A 27917-nucleotide genomic window follows, 5' to 3' on the forward strand; every position below is an offset into this window, starting at 1 on the left:
AAGCTTCTCATACCCTTTATTTTTTATAAAAAAAATGCTTAAGTCTAAAAAGAGGCGAATCGAAATCTAATACAGAGAAAAGTGTAAAACAAACTCAAACGGACAATCAGCTAAAAAGGAAAGACACAACCTAGCTAAAAAACAATCCAAGCCTCCTAGCTCAACTGGTTGAGAAGGGAGGCAAGGATACCGCTCATCCAGGAGGTCATGAGTTCGAATCCTGGATGACACAACTTGGGATTCATTTTCCCTGTGGGCCTTTGGGCTTGGCAAGCTTGCAGACCACGACCCGCTTGATGGCGAGAATTTACGGTCCCGACCTCGGCTTCCCCGGACCCGTCGAACGGGGGCTAGAGAACGAGCCTGAGGAGGGGCTTGCTCACAGGCTGGTGCGCGGCTGCGTGTGTCAGGGCTAGTCTTCGAGCCATGAGGGGCAGTGTGTCAGGGTTAGCTCACTTGCCGAATGTATCACAAACTCCGATGTGTGTGTCTATGTGTAAAAAAAAAACCTAGCTAAAATACAAAACAATGCAATCCAAGAAAATAGTCTTAACGAAAACTTACAAAAACGAACCATCAAGACAATACCAACACAAAATTATACAACTCACTCATAAATAAGGCCGCCAAATTTGAAAATCAATCCCCAATTCATCCGAAAGAACCAAAATGCCTTTAAAATATCACAACGAACATCGAGTTATGATTTTATTCTTTTTTTGAATATTTTTCTTAAATCATTTAATTTTTAGAAAGCTTGTTTTGAAGGAAACGAAAAATCATAACAACAACTCTGAATCCACGGCCAAATGCCCAAAGAAGTTTTATCATGGATATTCTCAATATACAACGATTCTCCTACCTTCAAAACGAAAACATTGTACTACAACTTCGTCAATTTGGCAATTTCTTGTTTGAAATAAAATCATTGTAGTAAGCTGGCATTGGCAAGGCTTAGTTGAAGGTACAACCAGGCTATGCATTGGTCACAGGAAACACAATGCACATCGTTTCAGACGATTCTGCCCTCAGCGTTGCAGTCAACAGGTGCATAATTCAGCTTATACGAATAATTACTAGTACCATATGATTACAAGAATAAAAATAAATACACCATAACTTATTTAGTAAGTATGCTATATATCGATACGTAAAATTAAGCAGCAATAAATAAGAGTATTAACATTTTAACACAGTGGACTAGAAAGAGGAGAGAGAGAGGCACAAAAGTAGAACATTTCTGCAGACTTCAACCCAGTCCATATCTATAGACTCTCACTGCATCTCTGGATTCTCTCATAATTCAGTATCAAAGAATCGAAAAGACCAAGAGAAATCATAATTAAAAGCTAACTTGTTTTCTAATTTTGGTGGAATCGAAGCTGGAAGATTTCGATTGATTGATGGTTTCGTCAGCGGCAGCGTGAGAGAAATGGGGAAGTCTTACTCGGCGAATTCGAATGATTACAATCTTCTAGAAGAGGTCGGATACGGCGCCAGTGCTACTGTTTTCAGAGCGATCTATTTGCCTTACAATGAAGTGGTGGCGGTTAAGTGCTTGGATCTCGATCGATGCCATAGCAATCTGGTTTGTTCAATATATTCTTTTCCTCTATTTGTATTACGCTTCTGTCAATTTGCTTTGAATCCGCGTGACTTGGGGATTTAACTTCATTGGTTTTGTGTAAGGTGACTTCTGATCTAGTTGGGGTGCATTTTCGTTGTTGCTTGGAAAATTTCAATGCGTCTGCAGTTTGAGATCTCGGTGCATTGAGTGATGGTGTGAAATTGTTTAAATGGAGCTAGATAGAGTTTAGAGGGCGAATCTTTGAAATTTGAAGCTTTGAATTGGTTCGAATTTGAATTCTGTTGTGCAATTTGGCTTCTTTATGTTTATAGGTTAAGTGAGTTAGCGGCTTATCATCAAATATGTGATTTTAAGCACTTTTATTGATTCCTAGAGAACACGATCAGGTCTTGTTGTGTACTGCTTTGGGATTAACTGTTATCATAATGCAAATTGCATTGACTTCGAAGGAAATACAGTGCAACGAAGGGTAGCTTTATCAGCTAGGTTTAGTTTGAGCAGCATCAAATAAGATTGTTCTTTGATTTGAGACACTGTTGCTGAGTTAACTTATAAGAACGAATTAATGAAATGAATATTCAGATATCGAGAATTTTGAGGAATGGCTTATTGAGAAAGAGTGCATCTAACCCGACTGGGAAAATCCTTAATGATAATCAGCTAGTGTTAATGGATTGTTTACGTATAACTGGTAGAATGACTAATTAATTTCCCCAAGAATGTAGTCATACTATTTACTCTAGAACTTATTGATAAATATATGATCATAAAGCTACTGTTTGGTGTTGTTTTATTAGTATCAAACTATCAATACAAATATGTTGGCTTATTAGCATCAATACAAATATGTTGTCTTTCTGCTAAACCTTCTTTGTTCAAAATTAAGCCTCATTTTTCTCATTTCAATGTGCTATTAGGTTGACATAAATGCTACAGCTTCAGATTGTGTCCCTGTTAGATATAGCATACTTCCTATGTCTTACATAATTGGCAATCGTTATTTAACTTATTTCTCTCTCTTTTTGGGTCCATTTAAGATATCTTAACCCCTAGAATGTGATAAAAACTCAAGAATATATCAGCAAAAGATCAATTATCTGGATCTACTGTTGGTCATCTGCTACCTTTTTATAATGTAGAGGCATTGAATACCTTATGGCACAATGTAAGAATTATTAATGCCCCTTTCTCAAAATGTATGAAAGGAATCTGTATAATTATCTTTTGTCGATGACTTGACACTTCAGAGATTTGTTGCCTTGTAGGAGTTTACTACCAGCGATGAATTGCATGCAGAGAAATTTAATCTAACTATCTTGGTTGACTCAGATTTTATATGGTTACTCTTGATATCTTACCTGTAAGCTCTTTTTTATTATTAGCCAAGAAGATTGCAATGAGTTCAGTGCGATACCTTCTGAACTCCTTGATAATCACAAGTTATTTCTTTCTAGTTACCCTGTTTGGCTTTATGACACATGTTATGGGGAAGTAGTTGTTAACTGGTTTTATTTATGTTTATTTTTTTTGTTTTTTTCGACATCAGGATTGATAGTGTTATGCAACTTGTGGTATTCCTGTGAATTGTAGCTTTCTTTGGTAGAAAGTTCTTTCCTTGGATACTGGTTTCAAAGCATAAGAATATTTCAACCAATTAATTTAGCTTATTTGTTCTGTTATGATTAGTGGATGTGGTTGGGCTGGACATTCAGTTGAATAGTGTTATCTTACCTGCAGGATGATATTCGCAGGGAAGCTCAAACAATGAGTTTAATAGATCATCCTAATGTCATAAAAGCTTTTTGTTCATTTGTTGTTGACCGCAACCTTTGGGTGGTAATGCCTTTTATGGCTGAGGGTTCTTGCCTGCATCTCATGAAGATAGCATATCAAGAAGGATTTGAAGAATCTGCCATTGGATCTATCCTGAAAGAAACTTTGAAAGCTTTGGAGTACCTTCATCATCACGGCCATATTCACCGTGACGTTAAGGTTAATTGATGTTGCATGTTTAAAACTAGATAGATCAGACACTGGACTTGTCCCCGGACAGTATGCATTAAGTAAATTACTTTATTTTCTGTTTAACGTCTCTATACAGGCTGGAAATATATTGATGGATACTGATGGTGAGGTGAAGCTTGCTGATTTTGGTGTTTCAGCCTGCATGTTTGACAGAGGTGATAGACAACGTTCAAGGAATACCTTTGTAGGCACTCCATGCTGGTGCGTCTCTCTCTCTCTCTCTCACACACACACATTGAAACACACATACCAAACTATCACCATCAGTATCCAATATCCATTTACATTTTACTATACATATCTTTCACTTCTCACCCACACTCTCTTTTGATACCAACTGCTTTAATCCGTCACTTTTAATTCATTTTGCAGGATGGCCCCGGAAGTGTTGCAGCCAGGAACTGGATATGATTTCAAGTGGGTTACTTCATATTCTTGTACTGTCTTGTGGTTCTATAATAAGAAGTGTTTTGTGCATGCATACAATTTGCTGGCATACAAAGGGTGTTTGTGAATGCATCATATAAGTTTATTATAGTCTCATAGATTGCGATTTGGATATTTATTATTGATATCTTCTAGACGCTATACTGGGAAATTAGTTTTTTTTATCTGAGGTATAGGTAAGCTACGCTGGTGTGATCATCACTGCATGATTTTGATATGGCATCTGAAGTCTGAAAATGTCTATTCGAAGGGCTAAAGTTGAATTGAAACTCTAGTTAATCTATTCCTCTAAGAACATTACTCACTTTAGATGTCACTCAAACTCCAAGTAATTTTATCATTTTATGTCCATGCTTACCTTGTATTCACATTTCTCAGTTCCCCATCATAGTTGCTAGCAGTTATAGATGCTGATTCTTTTTGTGCATGATTCATAGTATTCTTAAACGTACAGGGCTGACATTTGGTCATTTGGAATAACTGCACTGGAGTTGGCCCATGGACATGCACCATTTTCCAAATATCCCCCAATGAAGGTACATGTCTACATAAGAGCACTTTTTCTGGATATACTGTCCTAAACACTTCATGATATTTGCCTCCACTCTCCAATAGGTTTTGTTGATGACCATACAAAATGCACCACCTGGACTTGATTACGATCGTGATAAGAGGTTCTCTAAGGTATTCATGATATTTCCAGGTGTACCATGTTCACTGAACACTGTCTGGCCTCTAAATTATTATTACCAATGTTCATTATTAGTTTCATTTGGTTTTTGATAGTCCTTCAAAGAAATGGTTGCTATGTGCTTGGTGAAAGATCAAACAAAGAGACCAACTGCAGAAAAGTTGTTAAAACACTCCTTTTTCAAGAATGCAAAGCCTCCTGAACTCATTGTTAAAAAGTTGTTTGTTGACCTGCCACCACTATGGAAGCGTGTGAAAGATCTCCAGGTATAACCTGTTCGTGGAAACCAGCAGGGTTCAGAAGTAACTTTTTTGTAGAAATGCTGATATTGTTTTGAATTGCTCGTAGATCAAAGATGCTGCACAACTTGCTCTGAAAAAAATGCCTTCAGCTGAACAGGAAGCTATATCTCAGGTTTGAAATGCACCAGATCCTATAGTTCTTCTATTTCATTTTCTGTTTTATGCTAGCGAAAGATTTACTGCTATGCGACACTTCTCTTTTCTCCTGTTGATCTAATGCTTCTAATGCTGTTTGCCTTTAACAAGGCCAACATGTGAAAGATTATAGAGAACTTCTATACCCCCGTTGCTCATTAAAAAAAATAGGGTCCATTCGTATTGTCTACTTAGACGTATACCTAAATGCCGGCTGCTGCACTTTTTCTTTCATTAGCATTTTCATCTTTGATGGGAAGTTGCTAACTATGGGGTCCCATCTTTATTTGTTTCTTTATTTTAGTACTGTTGGAAATGCAGAATTTTCTGTTTAAACACATTGCTCAGGATTATAAAAATATATACCACATTCCCTGTGTTTTGTGATGTGTGCATTTGTTCTTGTTGTAGTTTTTCTTCCCTTGGTTGAATAGATTTGATTCTCTTTCAGAGTGAGTACCAGCGAGGAGTAAGTGCTTGGAACTTTGATGTTGAAGATTTGAAGTTTCAAGCATCTTTGGTATGTTGAGAGAAGTTTTATTTATGCTCGATCATCAGTATGGAATAATTGTGAACAGTGGAAGTGATCCTATGGGCTGTTTTATTCTTGGCAGTTGCAAGACGAGGATGAAATAAAAGAAATCCGAGAAGAAGACTGTATAAAATTTAATATGAACCAAAAGGTTGTTTTAATAATTGTTTACTTTTTATGGAGACCTGTCATTGTTTTCAATATTTCTGTTTCTGTTGTATACATGTAGCTATACTTAATTCTTTAGCTACAAAGTGAAGAAAGTATGTAACAAAATTCTTATTGCTTGTTCGTAGAGTGCATCTGATTCTGTACCAAAACCAGTAGTCCACAATATTGGCAGGTAACCTAGAAAAAATTTGTTCCATCTTTATGCAACACAATTATAGTTGTTGCCTTGTATTTGTCTGCAATTTTTTGTTTCTGTTTTGATGTGTATGAAGAAATGCTTTGACTATATTATGAACTTATGCCCCTATTAGTCTAAATGATTTTCATGCTGTGTCTCCTTTCATCTCCAGTGAGAGGATAAATGGTGATGAGGTGCTTATAGTTGAGAGCCAGACAAATAAGGGACAGACATCTGAAAGTGACATGAAAGAGTTTGACAACAATGCAAAAACTGATACAAAGAAGAGTGAATCAAAATCTGAACTTCCAGCATCACTGGTAGAGAAAGGAGTGCAAGCTAAGACTAGAAATCAGACAGGCAGAGCCCGTCAAACTCAAAGTGGACCACTTGTGCCTGGTATGGTGCTAAGTAATTCACAATCAGAAAGAGCTCGCAACTTTGAAAGGTTTATATAATTTTTTTCTGCCTCATCTTACTCTTGCTATGCTTGTGCAGCAAATTGTGTGTTATCTAAACTTGATGAGATATTGATGAGTGATTATCACCTTAATTCTTTCTAGTCTAGTTAGAACATCATGGCTAGCTTGATACTTAAACTACTTAAATGCTCTTTACATGAATTTGATATCTATTCTCATTCTTTACTGTGACTGGCCATTCTAGTTGTAGCTGTGAAGTTGATAGTTTGATCTCTATACACCTGCAGTCTGTTGTCTTTGATGGTTCTTCCTTCTGTTTTACTATGTCGGTAAAATGAACATTTCATTTGTCTTCATCCGCATGATCTCCTTTCATACTAATTGTACTAATAAAATTGGGAATGCTCTCTGAGTAACTTGACTGTGTGCTGTCTCTGGATAACTTTATTGGACCATTTTCTGTTTGAATTTCTTATCTGTCGAGATATAGTTTCAACTACTTTAACTTGACGAATGGCTTCTTACTTCTTGATGTTGGGATAAATACATTAAGAACTTTGCACATTGTTTAGTAAATGCATTTTCTAGTGTAATGCTATAAATCATGCTGTGAAGAGCATGCAGAACATGGATTAATTTACTCATGATATTTACTCACTGAGCAAATTAAATTTATATATTTTCCCTGTGCAAATTATGAAAGCTGTGTTGTATCTGTATAGTTATTTCCTAGCGTCTGGCCGTCTGCAATTCAGCACGAGAATTCCCCCACCTTAATTTCATTGGTAAATGCAAAATGTGTTCATTAGGTATGAGAATGATAACCACCTAGTGGCTGAGAAGTCTCAGCAAGTGCGAAGAGCACCCAGTTTTAGTGGTCCACTAAACCTTCCAAACCGAGCTTCAGCAAACAGTTTATCAGCTCCAATCAAATCTTCAGGAGGTACATTTAAGTAGCATGCATAATTTCATATAGCTATGCTTGGATAGATTTCTTGGAAGGACATTACATCGTCTTCTTTGTTTCCAGGGTTCAAAGACACGTTGGAGGACAAATCAAAAACGAACTTGGTACAAATAAAAGGGCGGTTCTCCGTAACCTCCGAAAATGTAGATCTTGTGAAGGTATAGCTCATTTAAGTAGTAGATTCGTTTTCATGACTCTTACTAAATTGTTTCTCATGATTGTCTCTAACCTAACACAATTACTAGGATATTCCGTTATCCACAGTCTCTCGACGAAATTCTCAGGTGAGAAAGGACAGAGCCACCTTGGTTCTTTTAAAAGATGGTGGTGGTTTTTCATCATATAACTCGCTGTTCATGTGATTCTCAGGGGTCACCACTAAGGAAGTCTGCTAGCGTAGGAAACTGGATATTTGATTCCAAACAAATGGTGTGTATGCTTCTTGTATCTATTGATATATAAAGTACTGCATCTAACTGAATATTTGATTCCAAACTAACGGTCTTTCTAATGTTCTTTCCATTCAGCCCCAAAGCCAGCCACCCAAAGAAATCAGTAACAGTAATGGACTTGCCTCAGTTCTGATACATCACCTTCAAAATCTCTTCCAACAAACATCAGTTCAGCAGGTATGATAGTTTTCAAAATTCATTCATCATGGATTACATCAGCAAGATGGCAACCTCCTTTGTTTTTTTATTTTTTATAACTTGGATCTCATTTCTCTATCTCAATTCCAGGATCTTATCGTGAATTTGTTAAGTAGCTTGCAAACAGTGGATGTTGAAAATGGTGCGTTGTTTCTGTATTTTAGCATATGGCTGAATGGTCATGTATTTATTTGGTTGAAATTTCCTTTTCCAGCTCCTCAAAATGGGAAACTACCTCCTTTACCTCGTGCTGCAGATACTAATGGCAGTGTAAGTACACTTGCTGATAATTTTTATCATTTGGCCGAACTTTTCATCTTATCATGAATTTGTAAAGTATTCCTAAATTGGTTAAGATTGTGCACGAAGAACTGTAGGCAATATCTGTCTTTGTTTTTCAGGATATGTTGACTTCCTTCTAGAATAGTAGAATGAAAATGTTTTTGTGAAATCATTTTCCAGGGACCTACCTATATCTGCAGGATATAACTATATGCCAATATATTGCACTGTAAAAAAATCATTAATCTATTCATTAGTTTGTTGTTTGACCTAGAAGACTTTCTTGCTTTGTTTTTTGAATAGTATATTACAAAAGGAGGTTGCCGTGGTTTGGAGTATCGTTGCTTGTTTTCACATGAAATTCTAATATAGATAAATGTCTACAACATGTTGATATGAGTTTGTACTGGTGCGTACTTCTGATACTTATCACAATTTTTACAGGCTGAATCTATAGTTTCTGAAAGGGAAAAAATGCTGCTGATGAAGATATCTGAACTTCAAGCTAGGTTTGTTGTAACTTAACTCATATAGAGCTACAATGATCATCTTTTGGGTGGGGGTGGTTACTTGGCTTGTGAATGTGAGTGACTCATGAGAGTGATGGTAGTGGGGGAATCACCCTCACACTTGAAAACAGTCGAAGGAATCAATCTGTACTACCAAGCAAATTTTCTAACCAATCACCCCTTACATTTCAAGACACTCAAAACACTCTTTCTGTTCACCTGCAGGATGAATAGCTTGACGGATGAATTAACTTTGGAAAGGCTTAAATACATGCAAGTGAGTTATTCTTGCACGCAGAGATAGTGCTATGTCTTGCAACTTTAGAGTATTAGACTTCAGAGTCTCGCTACGGCATTTAATTTGATGGCTGTGCTTTTTCACTGCTTGCAGTTGCAACAAAGACTAAATGCAGTGCCAACACACGAAGAGGATGAAGATAGACGGGGAGGAGATTCATGATTTTGGGAATGTATATTAATGTTTTTGTTCATTCATCGCACCTTGAGAATTCAGGTAAACGTAAAATTTGAGATGATAATGATTTACGGGGTCACGTAAGTGCTTCTGTAATGTAAGCATTGGCTTGATTTCAGGGTGAAAATGTAGAAGCAAACGCAAGATGTTGTTGGGTGTATCTGGAATGATGGGTTGTGTGTTGAATAAGAGAGTTAAAAAAGATTCCAGCACCTTGTTTGATTGAGGATTAAAAGAGAATAATGAGAAGGTAATGAGTTGAGTTGATTTATTTGGTTGGTGGGAATGGAAAGTAGGTGGTGGTGTGTTGAAGCCAATGTGTATTATTTGAGATTAGAAGAAAAACCAGAGGTGCATTTACTGTAATTCTGTGAATATATAATTTGTAACATTATATGCTGGTATATATAGAGAGAGAGCTATTTGCACTCCACCAACACACCCCATTTCTTCTCTTTATTTTCATCCTCTACAACACCCCATATACGTGCTTCTGAGCTTGTCTTGCTATGATGAATCTAAATAATAACTAGCAATATTGTATCTTATCGTACTAAGTTATTTCTCTTTTGTCTTTGGTACTAGCTAAATGTTAGTAAATCGGATACATACATACAAGTTATATTTAACATGATTATGAAGAATTTAGGTGTAAAAGGATATTTATATCACTGGATAGTTTCGGAAGGAGATTCAAGGTCGGTGCAAAATAATACTAGTAGGAAATTAGGAAGGGTACTCACTAGTCACTTTAGTTAATGTATTAAAATCATATCTAGTTAATCCGAAACTATCCAGTGAATTAAAATGAAGACCATTGAAATTAAAGGTTACACCTTTTGGTTTCGTCCTAGTTAAATCTTGCATCATAAAAGATAAGCTTGTCGGTTGTCGCACATATTTATGAATTCATGTTATACTTGCATATGCAGAGTGAATAAGTGACAGAATATAATGACCAATTCTGTCTGCAATATGAATATGTGCTAGGCATGTTAAGATGCATCTAGTTTCTCCAACATCCAACTGTACCACGTGCCAGCTCTTTTTCAAATAATTGACTTATATTTCTCCTCCACCACTTGAAAAATTAAGATTCTCCTCCAAAATTAATAAAACGAATGTAAAACCACTTGTGTTTTATCCTTTCCTCTGTAACATTTACTTACGAATTGGACAAGACAAAAATGCTCTTTGAAGATCTAACTACAGTCATTTCATGTTTTAAGGGCTATTACAGTCAATTCACCATTACCCCTTTTGCCTATTTACAGTCAAATTCCATCTGGCAGCCTACATTTATATACTCCTACTATATCATCTTCTTATTAGATTTGTCTGAAACTCAAGATTTGAGAGAGGAAAAAGCATGGCCTCTCCAAAATCAAATCTTTTTTGCACCCTCATTGTGCTCTTCCTCTCAATCCAATCCAAAGTACTTTGCAGCATTTACCAAGTTGGAGGCTTAGCTGCTTGGAGCATTCCCTCTTCCTCCAACCCCAAACTCTACATCAACTGGGCCACCAAGTACCATGGACTCAAGATTGGAGACTCTATCTGTAAGCACACATACATCATACATACATATAACTCTCTCTCAACTCAATTCTAGATGTGATGTGTTTAATGATTGTGCAGTTTTCTTGTACCCACCAAGCCAAGATTCGGTGATCCAAGTGACAAAGGCTTCATACGAGAGCTGCAACCTCAAAGATCCGATCTTGTACATGAATAATGGCAACTCCCTTTTCAACATTACCAGAGCCGGAAATTTCTACTTCACGAGCGGCGCCGATGGCCACTGTGCTAAATCTCAGAAGCTTCATATATTTGTTTCTGGGAATGGATCCTTTGTGGAGGACGATGAGCCGGCTTCCGGTCCGGCCGCTTCGGCGCCCGCCTATCCAACGGTTTTCGGCGCCATTCCGGTCCAAGGCGCTTCGGCCGCCGCCCCGTTGCTTCAGATTCCGGCTTTGATGATGGCTGCCGTTTTGTTGCCTGCTGTCATTGCGCTTATTATGTAGAGAGGATATAATTTTACTAGTTTACAGTACTGATTTTTCTGTTTATTATGTTTATAATTCAATTTTTGGTGATGTAATTTGATTCTGTTTTTACTCTGTATGAAACGGATCGATTCTTTCAAAAGGGTTGAGCTTGAGAGAGTTGTCGGCACACGACTTTGTTTTGTGTGTATATTTTAAACTTTATTGGATAAATGAAAAGGATACATTTTTTACTATTATTTTTATGTTTCAAATTCTTCATATCGAAAAAAATGTGTCGCTTTTTATTTAGTAGGAGTACTAATATTTCTTTTCTTTTTTTCGTTTCTTTAAAGTTTACTATTTTATACTACTAATAAATTTTGTAAAGTTCTACATTAATGATGGCCTGGGACACCAGAAACTATTGACAAAGGAAACACAGTTTATATATATCTTTTACTTACAAAATGGAATTTTTATAGCATTGGCAATGAGAGCCGATCGCAAGGGCAGAGCAATCGGCTCCCCCATCGGCTCTTGAGAGGCCTCTATTGTGGAGCAAGGGCCTTTCTCCACTTATCATGAGCTCCTCCCAAAGATCGATAGATCGGCGTAGCCAATCTATTCCTTTTATTTTTTTATTTTTTAACTTTATTCATTTTTTATTTCTTATATGTACCTAATTCCCCACCAATTATTCACATTTATCCTATTTTATTTTATCGCACTGTACATTTTACTTCTCTATAGTCTCAATGTTTACAATATTTTTATCAATGTTTTAATTTGTTTTGTTCTATAATTTTTTTAGACGTAAGATGTTTTCTTTTTAGAGTGAACTGCAACAAAAGGCCCTAACTTTTCGCTGTATAACAGCAGATGCCCCTAACTTTTAAAAATCTCACCAGATGGATCTAACAAAATATGTAATCACAAAACGTGTATATTTTGTCATTTTTCGGACGAAAATGCCCAAATAGGTTGAAGGGCAGTTTAGACCTTTTACGTACTACACTTGCTCCCTATGCCTGCACATAGTCTGCATGTGCAGGGGCTGTCTTGTCAAACAGTATAGTCTTCATAATTCCATTCTCCTAATTGATGTAGCCGTTTGGTATAAATGCAAACGTACTGTGGCTTTTACATTGGAGGAAGTTAGGTAATGATGTAGTACTCCATATAGAATTAATGGCTCTGAATTTCGATTATGTTAAATAAACTCTGTGCGGTCCTTTCTCATCGAGAAAATAACATGGGCTTGTTATCAATTTATTTTGCAAATTAAACAACGGACATAACCAAGATAAATACTTATTCCAATTTCTAAAAAATAAAGAATTTGGAAGACGTGTGCTGTAAGTTCTAATGTGAAATTTATAATATGGGACAGATATGAAAAAAAGTGTGAGTGAAGTATTACTCTGGAAAATGGTCAATTGGTAAAAGAAAGAAAATTATCAAAAATAGAAATACATAATTAAAAAAATAAAATAAAATATAAAAGTGAACTACTTTTATTGGAGCAAACAAATGTGCCCAGCAGAAGAATAGGATTTTAGTCACGTATGAAGATGAAAGTCCGATGGGATGTTGTGCCACAGTATCCCTTTTAATTTTTATAAAAATTGATTTGGATTCATAATATTTATATTTTTAATGCTGCAATTCCCATGTTAAAATAGTAAGTATATATTCAAAAAGTTATTTGTGCTTTTAAAAGCTACTAGTACTACATTAAAGTGGAAAACGTACCATTTAATAAAAAATGTAAATAAGGACAAATGCTTATTTTATTTTTATTACTATGATTTATTTAAATTTCATTAGTCAACTTTATTATACTGTACCATATTAATAGATGATCTTATCCTAACAATTTGTCAACAACAATGCCATATAACATTAAAAAGGGAATTGAATAATCAATGGTTTCGAAAATAATTGAACTGAGTCAAATAAATATGAAATGAAAACAAAAAATTGCGGGTGAAATGAAACTAAACTTCGGCTTAATAAATTACAATGCAGGTCTGAGCTTGGGAAAATAATAGGGGACAAGAACCATGCTTTGCTGTCACATCAATTACTTTCGCAGGTCCCATCAACAGTGCATGCAGCAGTGGCGGCCATACAAAAGGGCGGTTTTGCCCTTCCAAGCCCTGAGGTTGTTATGGTCCGAAAAAACACGATTTGTGATTACATATTTTGTTAGATCCCTCTGGTGGGATTTTTAAAAGTTAGGGGCCTCTGCTGTTACACAGCGAAAAGTTAGGGCCTTTTGATGCAGTTCACTCTTCTTTTTAATGAAATTTGTTTTTTACTGAGTTTTCTCCATTTCTTGTTATTCTATATTATTTTATATCACACTAAATTAAAAGTGAAAAATATAAAATAGTAAGGATATGGAAAAAATATGGGCTCTGAGATAGGCTATGAGATCTCTCATTGCAGGGAGATATGCTTTGAGCTGAGCCTGCTGACGTGGCAGAAAAAAATGAAGATAGACTCTAAGATAGGTCACCGTTGCTAGTGCTCTCAACAACAATGACAAATAGTCAAATACGCATATAATAATTTGCATTTTTTCTGTAAAAGAGCATATTAATCTACATTTTTGCTTACTTTAAGTTAACACACTTACAAAATAATTAAATGCTGGTGTATAAAATACTATTTTAATTCCCCGCGACTTAATTGGTGATATAAATTTGACAATACTACCGAATTATTGATAACGTGAGTTCCACTATATTCCATCACTCAGTAATTCTAACTCTCTTCTATTAAATCTTCTACCAGTAAAATTATGCACGGGTCGTTAGGGATGCTTTTATTAGGTTAATCATTTATATATCCAGCACCGACAGCAATAGATTTTGAAGGTAATGCAATATAAAATCAAACTATCAAATTATTGCTCCGCAAAAGATTTTAAACATATTTAAAACTTTTACCTTTCGTTATTTCAATGTATACAACAGAGCATCACCGAGATTTGAGATTTACATGTAATTTTTACCCCAGAAAGACAAAAATGAGAATTTAACATAACATTAACATGTGTATAGTAGTGAGTCCAGACCATAATAATACATTGAACTTGAATTAAGTACTACTCCATTAAACAGTGTGTTGGCGCGCGTTAATGATGCGATTATTGGTATAGTTACTTTACATATTTTCTTGTCATTATTTATCCATATCCAACTATGCCTGTGGAAATACAGCTAAAACTAGATTATTTCTCAGTTGCTATAAAATTAGTTTTGTTTTTCCTTTTAGGAGAATATAAGATTTAGATTCCCATAATGAGATTTTTTTTATCTGTCACAAATGAAACAGTACAAGATTAATTAGCCTGATGCAAGAACTGAAGATGGTAACCAATTCAATTTCATTCAAATATCATCATGTAACATTACCCTACCTCGTGCGGGAAGCTCAACGAATGAAGCAATATGAACAAGAACAACCACCGTTCATATTTGGTTGTACAAAATAACTGATGAATTGTTGATCCACGGCTAGGACACAACAGGACAACCTTGTACAATAACCCCGGGAGCCGTAGAGGCAGCCGTCGAGGTTATTCCCTCACCACTCTATCCCAACATCCTCCAGCCCCAAACACAGATACAACAACACCCCCATGAACGCCAGCCCCGCGTCCAATGGTTTTGTTTCTGGTTTTTCTGACTCAGATTGGGCCTTGGATTTAGATGACAGATGATCTGTCAGTGGAATCTGCACACATTATGGAAAGAATCTGATCTCTTGGTGTGTCAAAAAGCAAGGTGTTGTGGCAAGATCAAGCACTGGGGCTGAGTACAGAAGCCTTGCATTGGCTGCTTCAGAAGTGACAAGGTTGAGTTCATTACTTGATGAGTTGAAAATCAAGAGAAATAATAGTCTAGTGATTGGATATTCATTTTGTGAGAGATAAAGTGCTTGCAAAGGAACTGGATTTAAGACATGTTCCAACTGCAGACCAGATAGCCGACATATTCACAAAGCCTTTAAGTAAGCAATCCTTTGTGAAGCTTAGAACCAAACTTGGAGTGGTTTCCTTAGCCTCACTCGGATTGAGGGGAGATGTTAGAGAACCTAGCAAGGAAGAAACCAAAGATGTTGCTAAGGTTTCATGCAACGTTCAAATGCATGAATTGAATGCAGCTGGTGATCACGTGAGATCAACTGGAGCACGAGAGATGATCGGCTCAGTACATATGCCAGCTAGCATTGATGAAGGATCCGCTGCTCTTTCACCAGGCAAGATTGAGGACCACAAAGACTCATGAAGAGACGTGGCATTGAGAGGAATTATGAAGAAGAAAGATTAATGAATTCTGTTATGATTAAGAGCTGTGATAGGATTGTACAATAGATTAGGAATGGATTCTAGATCCTTCTTAGTCTAGCTATATAATCAGTTTGTATTGACATTACAAGATAAGTAATGAAACAGTAAAAATCTTCAGCTCGATATTTATGGAATTCTCCAACTTTGCTTTCTTCTTCATGAGCTCTCTTGTTCGTTTTCAAGTAAGTGTGTGTGACATTCCCGACAAGAATGCACCAAAACCACGACTCTGGTACTTGTCTGTATTTGCTCATCAGCTTCGTGTGTATGTCTTTTTCCTTCTCATTGAAACTCGATTTGCTCTGTTCCCATATTTCCCTGCACCATCCGAAATCAATCTTGAGATGGTCTAAATAGGTGCTTACTGTTAAAGATTAGTCGAAATAGGTAATAGATAAAATAATAATAGTAGTACTAATTTTGGTCAGTTCCGGGCTTCAAAAATTGAATCTTGAAAGAAGAAAATTTCAGAATTATCTCATCCGTCTCATTTCTGGTGAAATACGCGATAATGTGTTGGTCAATTTTAAATGTATCACTCTAAATAAGTGAGTTAACATACTCATAACACTTCCACCTGCTTAAAACCGGTTAATTACCACGCCATCACATATTTTCACAAAAACGAGGTGGAAGGGATAATTGCAAAATTTTCATCTTTTCGTGATTTCAATTTAAGATTTTGAAAAGCATGAGACGGATTTCAATTTAAGATTTTGAAAAGCAAAGCATGAGACGTGCCAGAATTTGGCTATCTAAACGTACCTTCTGTGGAAGAGAATGACGTGGACGATGGTGGCGCTGAGAGCGGCGAAGCCAACGCCGTAAGTCATGACGAAGAACGTGCTGAGATGGAGGTGGCCCTGGCGCTGGTAGGCGTCGTTGTCGAAGTGGAAATTGGAGTCGATGATGGAGGAGATGTTGTAGATCTGGCCGGAGTCGGTGAAGAGGTCGTTGGAGAAGATGGGGAAGACCTTGGCGTGGTAGATGTTGCACCAGTAGCTGATGGGAGTGACGACGTACATGATGATGAAGAAGCAGGCGGCGACGTTGGCGGTGGCGAACCAGGGGCGGGCGAGGTAGGAGGAGATTCTGGACCAGTCCAGGCCCACGGCGGCGATGCCGAGGCCGGAGCCCAGCTGCTGAACGAAGACGGACTGGGGGAAGATCCAGAGATGGAGGTGAGCATTTGGAAGATATAGCCGGGGAAAATGTAGTAGGCGAAGCTGCAGATGAAAGCGATCACGAAGAACTGAGTGCGGCTCACTCCGCCTTTCTCAGGGTTTTTTCTTTTTTTGTTCTAGAATAGAACTTAGATTCCGTGTTTGTACTGAACTTTTTTTTTGTTCCGGGTTTGGGAGAGACGCATGACCCTCATGCGTCTCCTTTTAATGAAACGCATGACGGAAATGCGTCTTTTATAAAGACGCACGAGGGACATGCGTCGTTAAATTTTTAATTTTTTTTCTTTATTTTTTTTGAAAGACACATAAGCGTCATGCGTCACAGGCAAAGACGCATGAGGATCATGCGTCTTTCATTTTTTATTTTTATTTTTATTTTTATTTTATTTTACTATTAAAAATAATTAAAATAAAATAAATAAAATAAATAAAAAAATGAAAGACACATGACCCTTATGCGTCTTTGCTTGTGACGCATGGCGCTTATGCGTCTTTCAAAAAAAATAATGAAAAAAATTAAAAATTTAACGACGCATGTCTCTCATGCGTCTCTATAAAAGACGCATCTCCGTCATGCGTTTCATTAAAAGGAGACGCATGAGGGTCATGCGTCTCTCCCAAACCCGGAACAAAAAAAAAGTTCAGTACACTTGAGGAATGTTAAGTGTGTTCTAGAACAAAAGAAGAAAAAACCCCTTTCTCACGTTCGTCTTTCTCGTGCAGTGCCCTGTTGTACATGTATACATGCATCACCCTACTTGTACGTGTTTTAGAGTTACGGTCACAATATGAATCTTGTTTTTTTACTCATAAATTTTTCCAACTGCAAAGACACGTTTCTTTAAATAATAGTACTCCGAAAAACTACAAAGTTTGGTCAATTTTGAGCAATGCTATAAATTTAAAAAAAATTGTCAAACTATAATATAACTTTATCATATTTCTCTACTGTTCAGTTCCGAAAAATTCTAGCATCCTGATTGTTTGAGTTTATTGATGCCATATCACTTACATGTGTAAAAATTAAAGATATAATTTACTATTAAATGACATCGTTTGAGTTGCTAAATGTTGTTTATATCGTATTATATCTTCCACGTCTTACACAATATTACCCATGATTGACCATAAAAATGTGTCCACGTCACTAACAAAGATTGTGACATTTTGTGATGGGTAATTATTGTGCATATCATAAAAATAGAAACTTACCCAACATTTACTTACATATTTTTATATGCAATAAAAGTACTTATAAATGTGGGAATCTGAGGTGTAACTAAATTTGGTGACACATTTCTCAATGTCACTAAAACTATATTTAGACGAGTTTGTTGTTATATTTGGCATTAACGTTAATAATTTAGAATAAGATGGCTAAAAAGATATCTTGTCTGCTAGCTAACTATGATCCTGGAAGAAAACAATTCCTCCATCATTTTGGGGGTTGAATGCTTGAAGTCATTACACTAAGGTAAAAAGTCCTAAATATTCATGTTTTAATTATTTTACAACTTTTCTAACATTTGGGATCGTTCATGTAAAAATATCACTCGAAATGAATGTTTTAAAAATAGGATATATATGGATTCCGTGCTTGGTCTTGTGAAATCATCATTTTATTATTTTTAATTATATATAAAGTTCTTTAAAATTTAATACAGTATTAGTATATCATATTTTAATACCTAACCAATAAAATTTGATCTAATAGTTATAGTAAAAAAAATTACACAAAATAAACAAAATGTTCACTAGCTTGGCAAAAAATAAAAGTTAATTTGGGAGAAAAATATCTGCCTAGCTATCATAATGTATGTATATTCATATGGTGATCCGTGCATATCTCTATGAATATTCCATCTACCCTATTATTTAGTTAGTTATTAATTTGCATATCTTTCCAATATAATTAGTTTCTTATTCCCTAAGTCAGGGTATTTAGCATTATAAATAAGGACTTTGTTATTCATTTCAATCATTCAAGAAATATCAAATTATCTTATTTTCCTTTTATCGTGTTTTACTTTCTTTTGCAATCCTAAATCTTGATTTGATCAACGGGCAAAGCTCCCGCGACTACCGTTTATCGTGTTAAGGGAACTTCACCCTTAACAATTGGTGCTTTCATTTCGTGCTCATCCTCCATCTTCATCCTTCATCCATGACTCCCAATGAGGAAACCATTTTGTCTTCACTATGTGACCGAATAATGGCTTTCTGCAACATATTAAACAAGAGATTGGACAAGCTTGATGAACAACAACATGCCCATCACCAATACGACCTCCATCAGCCCGTGCAGCCATTCCATCCCTACCCGCAACCACCGCTGCCCTACACGTTTCTGCAGGCAAACCCAAATTCTTGTTGGGACCCACCATGGACGCACTAGCCCACTGCGCCGCTGCAATATCAGGCACCGTGGCAAACAACGGTTGAACCCTGCTTCGACAACCAGCCACAACCCTACTTCCACAACACTGACCCCAACAGGCAGCCGACGTCCCAGACCTACACCGATCCATGGCAGCAGGAGCAGCTCGTCTACAGACAGCCACCGCAGCACTACTTCCACACTCAGCCCCTGCCGTCACACGACTACCACCAGCCACCACAACTTTCCTCACAGCAGTCGCTGCTAACAGCAGCCCTACCACACCAAAATTATCCGCAGGTGCCTCATCCAAATACCTACCAGCCGCCGTTGATTCCTGATTCTGATCGAGTAGAGGAAGGCTTTGCTGATTCTACCGAGAAGATTCCCGATTCTTCTGTTGGTTTTGGTGGAGTTGGAAAGGTTGAGCAAATGGAGAAGTCCGGTCCGGATTCCACGCGCAATGAGAAACCGGTTCAAGGTTGCATCGAGATTCAGTGCTCGCGACAATTGAATGCTTCTCGAATCAACTAGATTGATTTTGGTAGTTCCGTTGTGGACAACGCATCGCTGAAATTATTGAGTGATTCGTCTCATGTCAGGGATATCGCAGGTATGAACCATCGATCAACATCGCTCGACGCCGATGCACGATTGATCCATCTGCAAAACAACACGTCGTGGTTGGGCATTCATAGACGCCTTGACAAACTCCAAATTGATCGATTACTTAATCTAGTTCAAATTGAGGAGGAAGAGGCATTGTTGGACTGCGAAAGAGATTATGGATCGAAGCTCCTATTCGTCATGGACTTTGATAACTCTCCACTTGGTGGAAATTTGGAAGCACGGAAAGATGATATTGCGAGAGAATTGAAATCTGTAGGGGAAGAGAAGTCAATTTTGATTATAAAAGATAAATCTGTGCATATGTGTGTTGAAGAAGATGAAGCTCCACCTGATCATGGAGTTTTGACTCCCCTGAAGAACTGGCTCAAGCCACTACCTGGTGGGAGGTTACCAAGCATCAACGTCCGTGCTGCAATTATGAGGATTTTCTTTGATCTTCCAATTAGCTTGGATCAGTCTGGTCAAAGAGAACAATTGAAGAAAAATGACCTTGGAAAGGATATTATGTTTTTGTCTAAGCCGGATGAGGAGACTAGAAGCAACCGGAAAATTGCTCAAGAATTGGTTAACAAATGGAGCCGTCTAATTTTCAACAAGAGTCATCCATCAGTGTATTTTTATGGGAATAATGAAGGGAGACCTTCAACTATTCAGTATGCGTTTGATCCAGGAGGAGATATCTCGCCTAAGTTGTTGTTTTCGACTCTCTTCATTGTGTCGTGGTTTCCACTTTGAGGACAAGGTGGATTTCAACCGTGGGGAAGTTGATACGAGCATATCTCTATGAATATTCCCTCTACCTTATTATTTAGTTTGTTATTGATTTGCATATCTTTCCCATATAATTAGTTTCTTATTCCCTAAGTCAGGGTATTTAGCATTATAAATAGGGACTTTGTTATTCCTTTCCATCATTCAAGAAATATCAAATTATCTTATTTTCCTTTTATCGTGTTTTACTTTCTTTTGCAATCCTAACCGCGACTACCGGTTATCGTGTTAAGGGAACTTCACCCTTAACATATAGCGTACAAAAAAAACATTCAAAACCTTGCGTCTATCTATCTATCTATTAATTTTGTCACATGACAGCATATAATACCAAAAAACAATGATATCAAAACAAGACTATATATGCGTCAAGGTGAGAAAACAATTATACATATTGGCGGGCACACATTGAGGATAACTGTTTTCTGATATTTAATAGTAGTATGAAATAATGCAATAACTCATCATATCATCACAAAAAGTATACTTATATAGAGTACTGATCTAGGGAAAGCACTACTTAAATGCATAACTAGAGATCACGGATTTAGTTCACTATAAGAGCGACTTAGTTCACTATGAGAGTGATATAGTTCAATACAGGAAGGAGTGAACCAAAATTCCTTTACAGTGAACTAAATCCTTCACTATAATGGTGTTTTGATTCACTCATTCCTGTAGTGAACTAAATCACTCTTATATTTAACTAAATCACTCATATAGTGAACAAGATCATTTTGATCTAATGGCTGAGATTTGTTCCCTAGTTATACGCTTAATATTAGTTATACTTTGATCATCTCCCTACTTATATATGTGTAAATTATTTTTTAAAATTTTCAAATTCAAAATTTAGAATAGATAGCTCTTATCAAAATTAAATTCATGTCCACATTCAAATATCAATAGAGTTATTAATCCGACCCCAAAATAAAATTACTACGAATTTTGAGGGTCACACCTAGCTAGCTATAATGCATAGATATTATTAAAAATAAAACTTGCCTGAAGAGAGAGACTTGGACCAAGTTTGCCGGCCACCACATTGCCCCTGGTTCCACCAGATATCTTCTGTATATGCCAGCCTATCCAAACCCCAAAACCTACCACTCAAACCCAATCATCAATCCAATTAAACCAACACTCAATAGATTTCAACAATTAATTCAATTACTATTTTTTTTCTCTTTCATACTATTTGAATTTGATTGGTTATTGGGTGTAAGTACCTGGGTGGTGATGACAACGATGAGCGAAATGGAGAAACTGATGTGCTTCTGGTAGAACACCTTCACCGCGGTGACGATATGGATGGCGTAGACCGTTCCGGCGCCGGAGTTGGCGAAGATGGTGACGAGTGTTGGAAGGAAAGATCTTGCGCAATCAAATGGAAGATCCTACATAATCAAGATTGGAAGAATTAGTAATTGATTGATATCTTTTCATACCTTGTATAGAATTAGGTATAGCAATTAGTGGCTTACCATATGTGGAGAATAGTGAGGCCTATATGAGGCGTGTAAATCTTTGTAGTTTCTTAACTGATAATGAAATCAATTCCCTCAAAACCTATGTTTATCATGGTACTAGAGCAGGCTATGAATTAGGGCTCAGAAAAATTTCATCACCGCCCATACCAATCCCGACCAAAAACAAAGAAACAAGTGAGAAAACCAAATCCTAAATCAATCCCAAATGACCGACGAAAAACCAACCATAGAATCGTCAAGCAGCAAGATACGAGCAAGCAAGAATGTAACTGTTGCATTCAAACTCAACGGAGAAAATTACCCACTGTGGTCGCGTCTGATGAGAGTCGCAATTGGGAGTAGAGGAGGCTACTCCCACATAACTGGAAAACCAGCCCGGAGTACGAGGATTGGGAGGAGACCGATCTCATCGTCTTCTCCTGGATCGTGGACAATATCGAAACCAATATCATTGTAGATTTCGCCCATCACCAAACAGCCCAGGCATTCTGGGAGAGTCTAGCCGTCACATATGAGAGTGAGGCAGACCTTTACCTCGTGTACGACCTGGAGGATAAGGCAAACCCGATTAAATAAGGAGATATGGACCTGGAGACATATTACCGAAAGATCCATGGAATGTGGATCAATATCGATCGGTGTCAAAAGCAGTCGATCGACTGCTGTGACAAAGGGGTGAGCCAATTCAGAGCGTACTCAAACACCAAACGAGTACTTCGTTTTCTCGCAGGTGTGAACGAGGAGTATGAAGGTATCCGCCGTGACATTCTCAAAGAGGTGTCACCACCCCCAATAGAAACCGTCTATAGTTGGGTGAAGAAGGAGGCGGCTCGACACAGGAACGGACAACCGAGTTCCTTCAACAATAACAACGAAGGCAGTCATGGGGGCACCGATCACACATCTGGTGGAATCGGCCATGGCCTCGCAGCGAAAGGACAGAGGCAACCCCATCGGAGCAGAAACCCACGATCGACAGCCACTGCCCACTGCCCGGGAAGAAAACCGGCGGACAAGTCAAAATTGTGGTGTTCCCATTGCGGAATGCAAAAGCACACGCGGGAGACATGTTTTCAACTGGTAGGATACCCCGATTGGTGGGAGGAGAAGCAAACGGCGAGGGCCAAGATGGCAGTAGGCTTCACCGTCGGAAATGAGACAGGAAAGCCAAATCCCGAAAAATGGGAAGCGTCGAATGGACGAGGGAAGCAGAAAGAGGGGGGACCAGAAGCCTCCGGCGAAGGCGGATGCGTCATCGGAGCCAGCAATTTTGTTGAGAGAAAGAATTGGAACGAAGGAAGAGGCGGCGCATCAAATGGAGGTAAAGGGTTGGGGATTCACAACCCTAACCCTGTTTTTTGTTATGTTTTTACACCCCAGTTTTTTTGAAAATTATACAAAACACCCCATGCTTTGCAAAAAAAACCCCTACTTATGATGACTTGCATGACGACCTAAAACTTATGGATTATTGTGAAAAGCCCCCTGATCTCTCTGAAAATATCCAAATTTGCCCTATTGACCTTAAAAATCGATTTGAGGCCCTAGACCGAATTTCCGCTGCATATATTGTGAAACATGGAATTAAGGGGGAGAAAAAGGGATGGATTTTTTATTGTGGGGCCACAGACACCATGACCCAAAATAAGGATGATTTTATTAGTTTTAGTAATATTACTAAGACATATATACAGACTGCTAGTGGGGAATTAATCATTGTAGCCGGGGCGGGCACTATTGAAATATCCCCAACCTTGAAACTTTCAAATTGCCTTTATGTCCCTACCTTGTCCCAAAGATTGATGTCTATAAGTCATGTGATGAAGGAGTTAAATTGTACATTACTGATGCATCCCGACTTTTGTATTTTGCAGGATATTCGGACGAGGAGGATACTTGGGCGTGGCACTGAGAGCCAAGGACTCTACTACGTGGACGAGATAGCTCAACAAGGAAGTGTGATGCTGTCTCACGGGTCCACGATAAGGGAGATTTGGCTTTGGCACCAACGACTGGGATACCCCTCCCCTGGTTATTTTAGTTTACTTTTTCCTAAACTCTCTATTCCGAAAGATTTTACTTGTGAGACTTGTGTTTTGGCCAAAAGCCACAGACAATCGTTTAAACCTACAAATACTCATATGAATTCCATTTTTTCCCTTGTTCACACTGATGTTTGGGGTCCTACACCCGTTGTTGGTGGGAATGGTTTTAGATACTTTGTAATATTTGTAGACGATTGCACTAGGATGACATGGATATACTTTCTAAAGCACAAATCCGAAGTACTTGAAAAATTCATCCTTTTCTTTAAACTTGTTCAAACCCAGTTCCAGACCACTATAAAAACTCTTCGGTCCGACAATGGGGGGAATTTGTTAACAAAAAAATGACTGATTTCTTTACCGAAAACGGCCTTATCCATCAAACTTCCTGCCCATATACACCCGAACAGAATGTGGTAGCCGAGAGGAAAAACCGAACCATCCTTGAAATCACCCGAGCCTTGATGATTGAGTCCCAAGTCCCTAAATCTTTCTGGCCAGAAGTGTTTGCCAACCTCGATTTTCCTCATTAATCGACTTCCCACAAAAATTCTGAACAAGAAAACACCTCTTGATACCTTGACCAAGCTCACTAAAATTCCCAAACATTTGAACCTTCAGCCCACAGTTTTTGGATGTACAGTGTATGTCCATATCCCAAAACACGAGAGAACCAAATTATCACCGTGTGCCACCAAATGCGTCTTTGTAGGTTATGGGATTAATCAAAGAGGGTATAGATACTATGACCCAAGCACACGAAAAGTCGTACCCACAATGAACTGTAATTTTTTGGAAACAGAATTCTTTTACCACGCCAACTTTAGTAGTCAGGGGGTGAGTGAGTCAGAAAACACTGTTGACTACCTAAGTTGGTTTTTGCCTCGATCAAATCACTCCAACGAGGACTCAACAGAAAAGGTTAGCACGGCCACCGAGCACGTCTCTACCGCAGAGTCCTCTCAACCACCACCTGATGATCCTCCTCAACCGGTATCCGAGGTAACTTCTGATCCTCCCCAAGAAAATACTCTTCCTAACTCACTTGATACAGAGACTTCTCTAGATAAGAGCACCGGGAGGTATATACTTCCTCCACGGAGCACTCGGGGAATTCCCCCAAAACGATACTCCCCTGAGAATATAGGAAGAATGAGTCAGTATGCTGTTGCAAATTTCGCACAGGCAAACCTAACTAAGATGGCGAGGGCCTTTGAGGCTGCCCTCTATGAGGAGGAAGAAATTCCTTATACAGCTGGAGAGGCTTGGCAGAAAAAACATTGGAGGGATGCAATGCTTGTGGAGATGGATGCGCTATTGAAAAATAAAACTTGGGAAGTCAGCAAACTACCCAAATGAGCAGCAACTGTGGGGTGTAGATGGGTGTTCACTATCAAGAGGAGACCAGGTGGGTCTATTGATCGATACAAAGCCAAGCTAGTAGTGAAAGAGTACACCCAAACTTACAGTGTGGATTATGCTGAAACCTCCTCGCCAGTAGCCAAAATCAACACAATAAGGGTGCTATTTTCTATTGCAACCAACCGAGACTGGCCCCTTCATCAATTTGATGTAACAAATGCATTTCTACATGGCGAGTTGACCAAGCATGTCTACATGGAACCTCCCCCAGGCTTCGAAGGAGATTTTTTGAATGGGGATGTTTGCAAACTCAAGAAGACCTTATATGGTTTGAAACAATCTCCGAGAGCTTGGTTTGGAAGATTTACTGAAGTGATGAAAAAGTATGAATACCGACAAAGCAACTCGGACCACACCTTATTCCTCAACAAGAGAAATGGTAAGATTACTTGTCTTATTATTTATGTTGATGACATGATTATTACCGGGGATGACTAAGAGGAGATAAGTCAGTTGAAGAGAAATTTGTTCAAAGAATTCGAGATGAAAGACCTTGGTGCCTTGAAATACTTCTTGGGCATCGAGGTGAAGAGATCAAAACAGGGTATCTTCATCAATCAAAGAAAGTTATGTGCTTGATATCCTCGCAGAGACAGGAATGATAGACTGTAAACCAGCGGACACTCCAATGGTTCAGAATCACGGATTACAGATCCGAGAAGGAGCTAAACGGGCTGATCGAGGGAAATATCAAAGACAAGTGGGAAAGCTCATTTATCTATCCCACAGTAGGCCGGATTTGGCCTATGCCGTCGGAGTGGTAAGCCAGTTCATGCATGCACCTCAGGAAGAACATTGGGAGGCTGTTTTGAGAATAGTGTGATACTTGAAGGGCACACCAGGACATGGAGTGTTATTCAAGAAGCATAACCACTTAGAGGTAAATGGATATACGGATGCAGATTGGGCAGGAAATTCAAATGATCTGAAGTCAACAGCCGGGTATTTTACCTTTGTAGGAGGCAATCTTGTGACATGGATGAGTAAGAAGCAGAAAGTAGTAGCTCTGTCTAGTGTGGAGGCAGAATTTCAGGGAATCAAGAGTGGATTAACCGAAGTACTATGCTTAGGAGACTCATGACTGAGTTGGAACTCAAATCGGCCCAACCATATGCCGATTACTGTGTGATAACAAGGCCGCCATTAGTATCTTTGAGAATCCAGTTCAACATGATCGAACGAAGCATGTGGAAGTGGACAGACACTTTATAAAAGATACACTTGATGCAAAGATCGTGGAACTACCATATGTCAAATCAGAAGATCAACTGGTAGATATCTTGACGAAAGCTGTGAACTCTCAATCTTTCCACAGAGTATTGGACAAGTTAAGCATCGGTGATCCCGTCACTTAACTTGAGGGGGAGTGTTGGAAGGAAAGATCCTGTATAGAATTAGGTATAGCAATTAGTGGCTTACCATATGTGGAGAATATTGAGGCCTATATGAGGCGTGTAAATCTTTATAGTTCCTTAACTGATAATGAAATCAATTCCCTCAAAACCTATGTGTATCAATGAGCACATGCTCCTTGACATTAAAGGGCCTCGGGTTGAACGTGAACTCCCACCGCCTCCCCTTAAAGAAGACACGGTCCGTGATCTTGGCTGCCATCAGCTGCCCCAGCGGCACCACCGCGATCTGCACGGAGATGGCGGTGATGGAGAGGGGCTCCATCCTGTACCAGAAGAACTGGTTCAGGAAGGAGAGGAGCACACACGACAGCGTCCCCAGCAACCACATTTTGGACGTCAGCACGGGGCAGACTCGGGTCATCCGAGGTCGACACCGTCAGCGCCACCTGCTTGATCGGTGAGTTCTCCACCTCCACTTCATCACTCTGCCTCACTAATAGTATAATTAAACACAAGATTCAATTTCAGATTCAGATTCAGATTCAGTTATGAGGAGATCAACTTACATAGAGGGGATGTGATTTGATCATCGGATGAATAATCTGCTTCCATGTTTATATTATATCCAACCCAATTGCTATATTTAAATCAAACTATATCTTTAACACTTATTCTCTTTTTTATTTTTAAAAATTAGTATGACTTTTGATTGGTAATAGCCTTCGATTTCATATTTTAGACAAATAAGATCACAAGTGTTTACCATAACTAGCAATTGATGTTTGTAAATCAAGACCAACAATAATCACACATTTATCAATTTCAGTTTCGCCTGAATTTACTAACAAATGTTATATTTTCTTCGGCATCCTATTATTTTTCCCAATACGGTATGATAAAAGTTAATTGTAGTATGAAGTC

General features: G+C 38.2%; 2 protein-coding genes and 1 pseudogene across 2 annotated transcripts; 2 read left to right on the top strand and 1 right to left on the bottom strand.

Moving 5' to 3' along the window:
• The first annotated feature begins 1194 nt into the window (after nucleotides 1–1194).
• On the top strand, nucleotides 1195–9807 carry LOC121771722 (germinal center kinase 3-like). The gene is made up of 23 exons (XM_042168577.1): nucleotides 1195–1588; nucleotides 3326–3580; nucleotides 3690–3814; nucleotides 3986–4030; nucleotides 4515–4596; nucleotides 4676–4744; nucleotides 4847–5017; nucleotides 5100–5165; nucleotides 5640–5708; nucleotides 5803–5871; nucleotides 6017–6063; nucleotides 6242–6517; nucleotides 7301–7434; nucleotides 7522–7616; nucleotides 7704–7742; nucleotides 7828–7887; nucleotides 7986–8087; nucleotides 8199–8250; nucleotides 8323–8378; nucleotides 8835–8899; nucleotides 9125–9176; nucleotides 9291–9413; nucleotides 9494–9807. Exons 1-22 carry the CDS (start codon nucleotides 1433–1435, stop codon nucleotides 9357–9359), a joined length of 2154 nt encoding a protein of 717 aa, XP_042024511.1. The 5' UTR covers nucleotides 1195–1432; the 3' UTR covers nucleotides 9360–9413; nucleotides 9494–9807.
• A 476-nt stretch (nucleotides 9808–10283) lies between these two features.
• LOC121771724 (stellacyanin-like) lies at nucleotides 10284–11619 on the top strand. The gene is made up of 2 exons (XM_042168578.1): nucleotides 10284–10933; nucleotides 11013–11619. Exons 1-2 carry the CDS (start codon nucleotides 10744–10746, stop codon nucleotides 11396–11398), a joined length of 576 nt encoding a protein of 191 aa, XP_042024512.1. The 5' UTR covers nucleotides 10284–10743; the 3' UTR covers nucleotides 11399–11619.
• Nucleotides 11620–15723: 4104 nt separating this feature from the next.
• Nucleotides 15724–27608, bottom strand: LOC121770205 (annotated as a pseudogene).
• Nucleotides 27609–27917: the final 309 nt, after the last annotated feature.

The sequence above is a fragment of the Salvia splendens genome, chromosome 16, assembly GCF_004379255.2.
Source record: "Salvia splendens isolate huo1 chromosome 16, SspV2, whole genome shotgun sequence".
Lineage (NCBI taxonomy): Eukaryota > Viridiplantae > Streptophyta > Magnoliopsida > Lamiales > Lamiaceae > Salvia > Salvia splendens.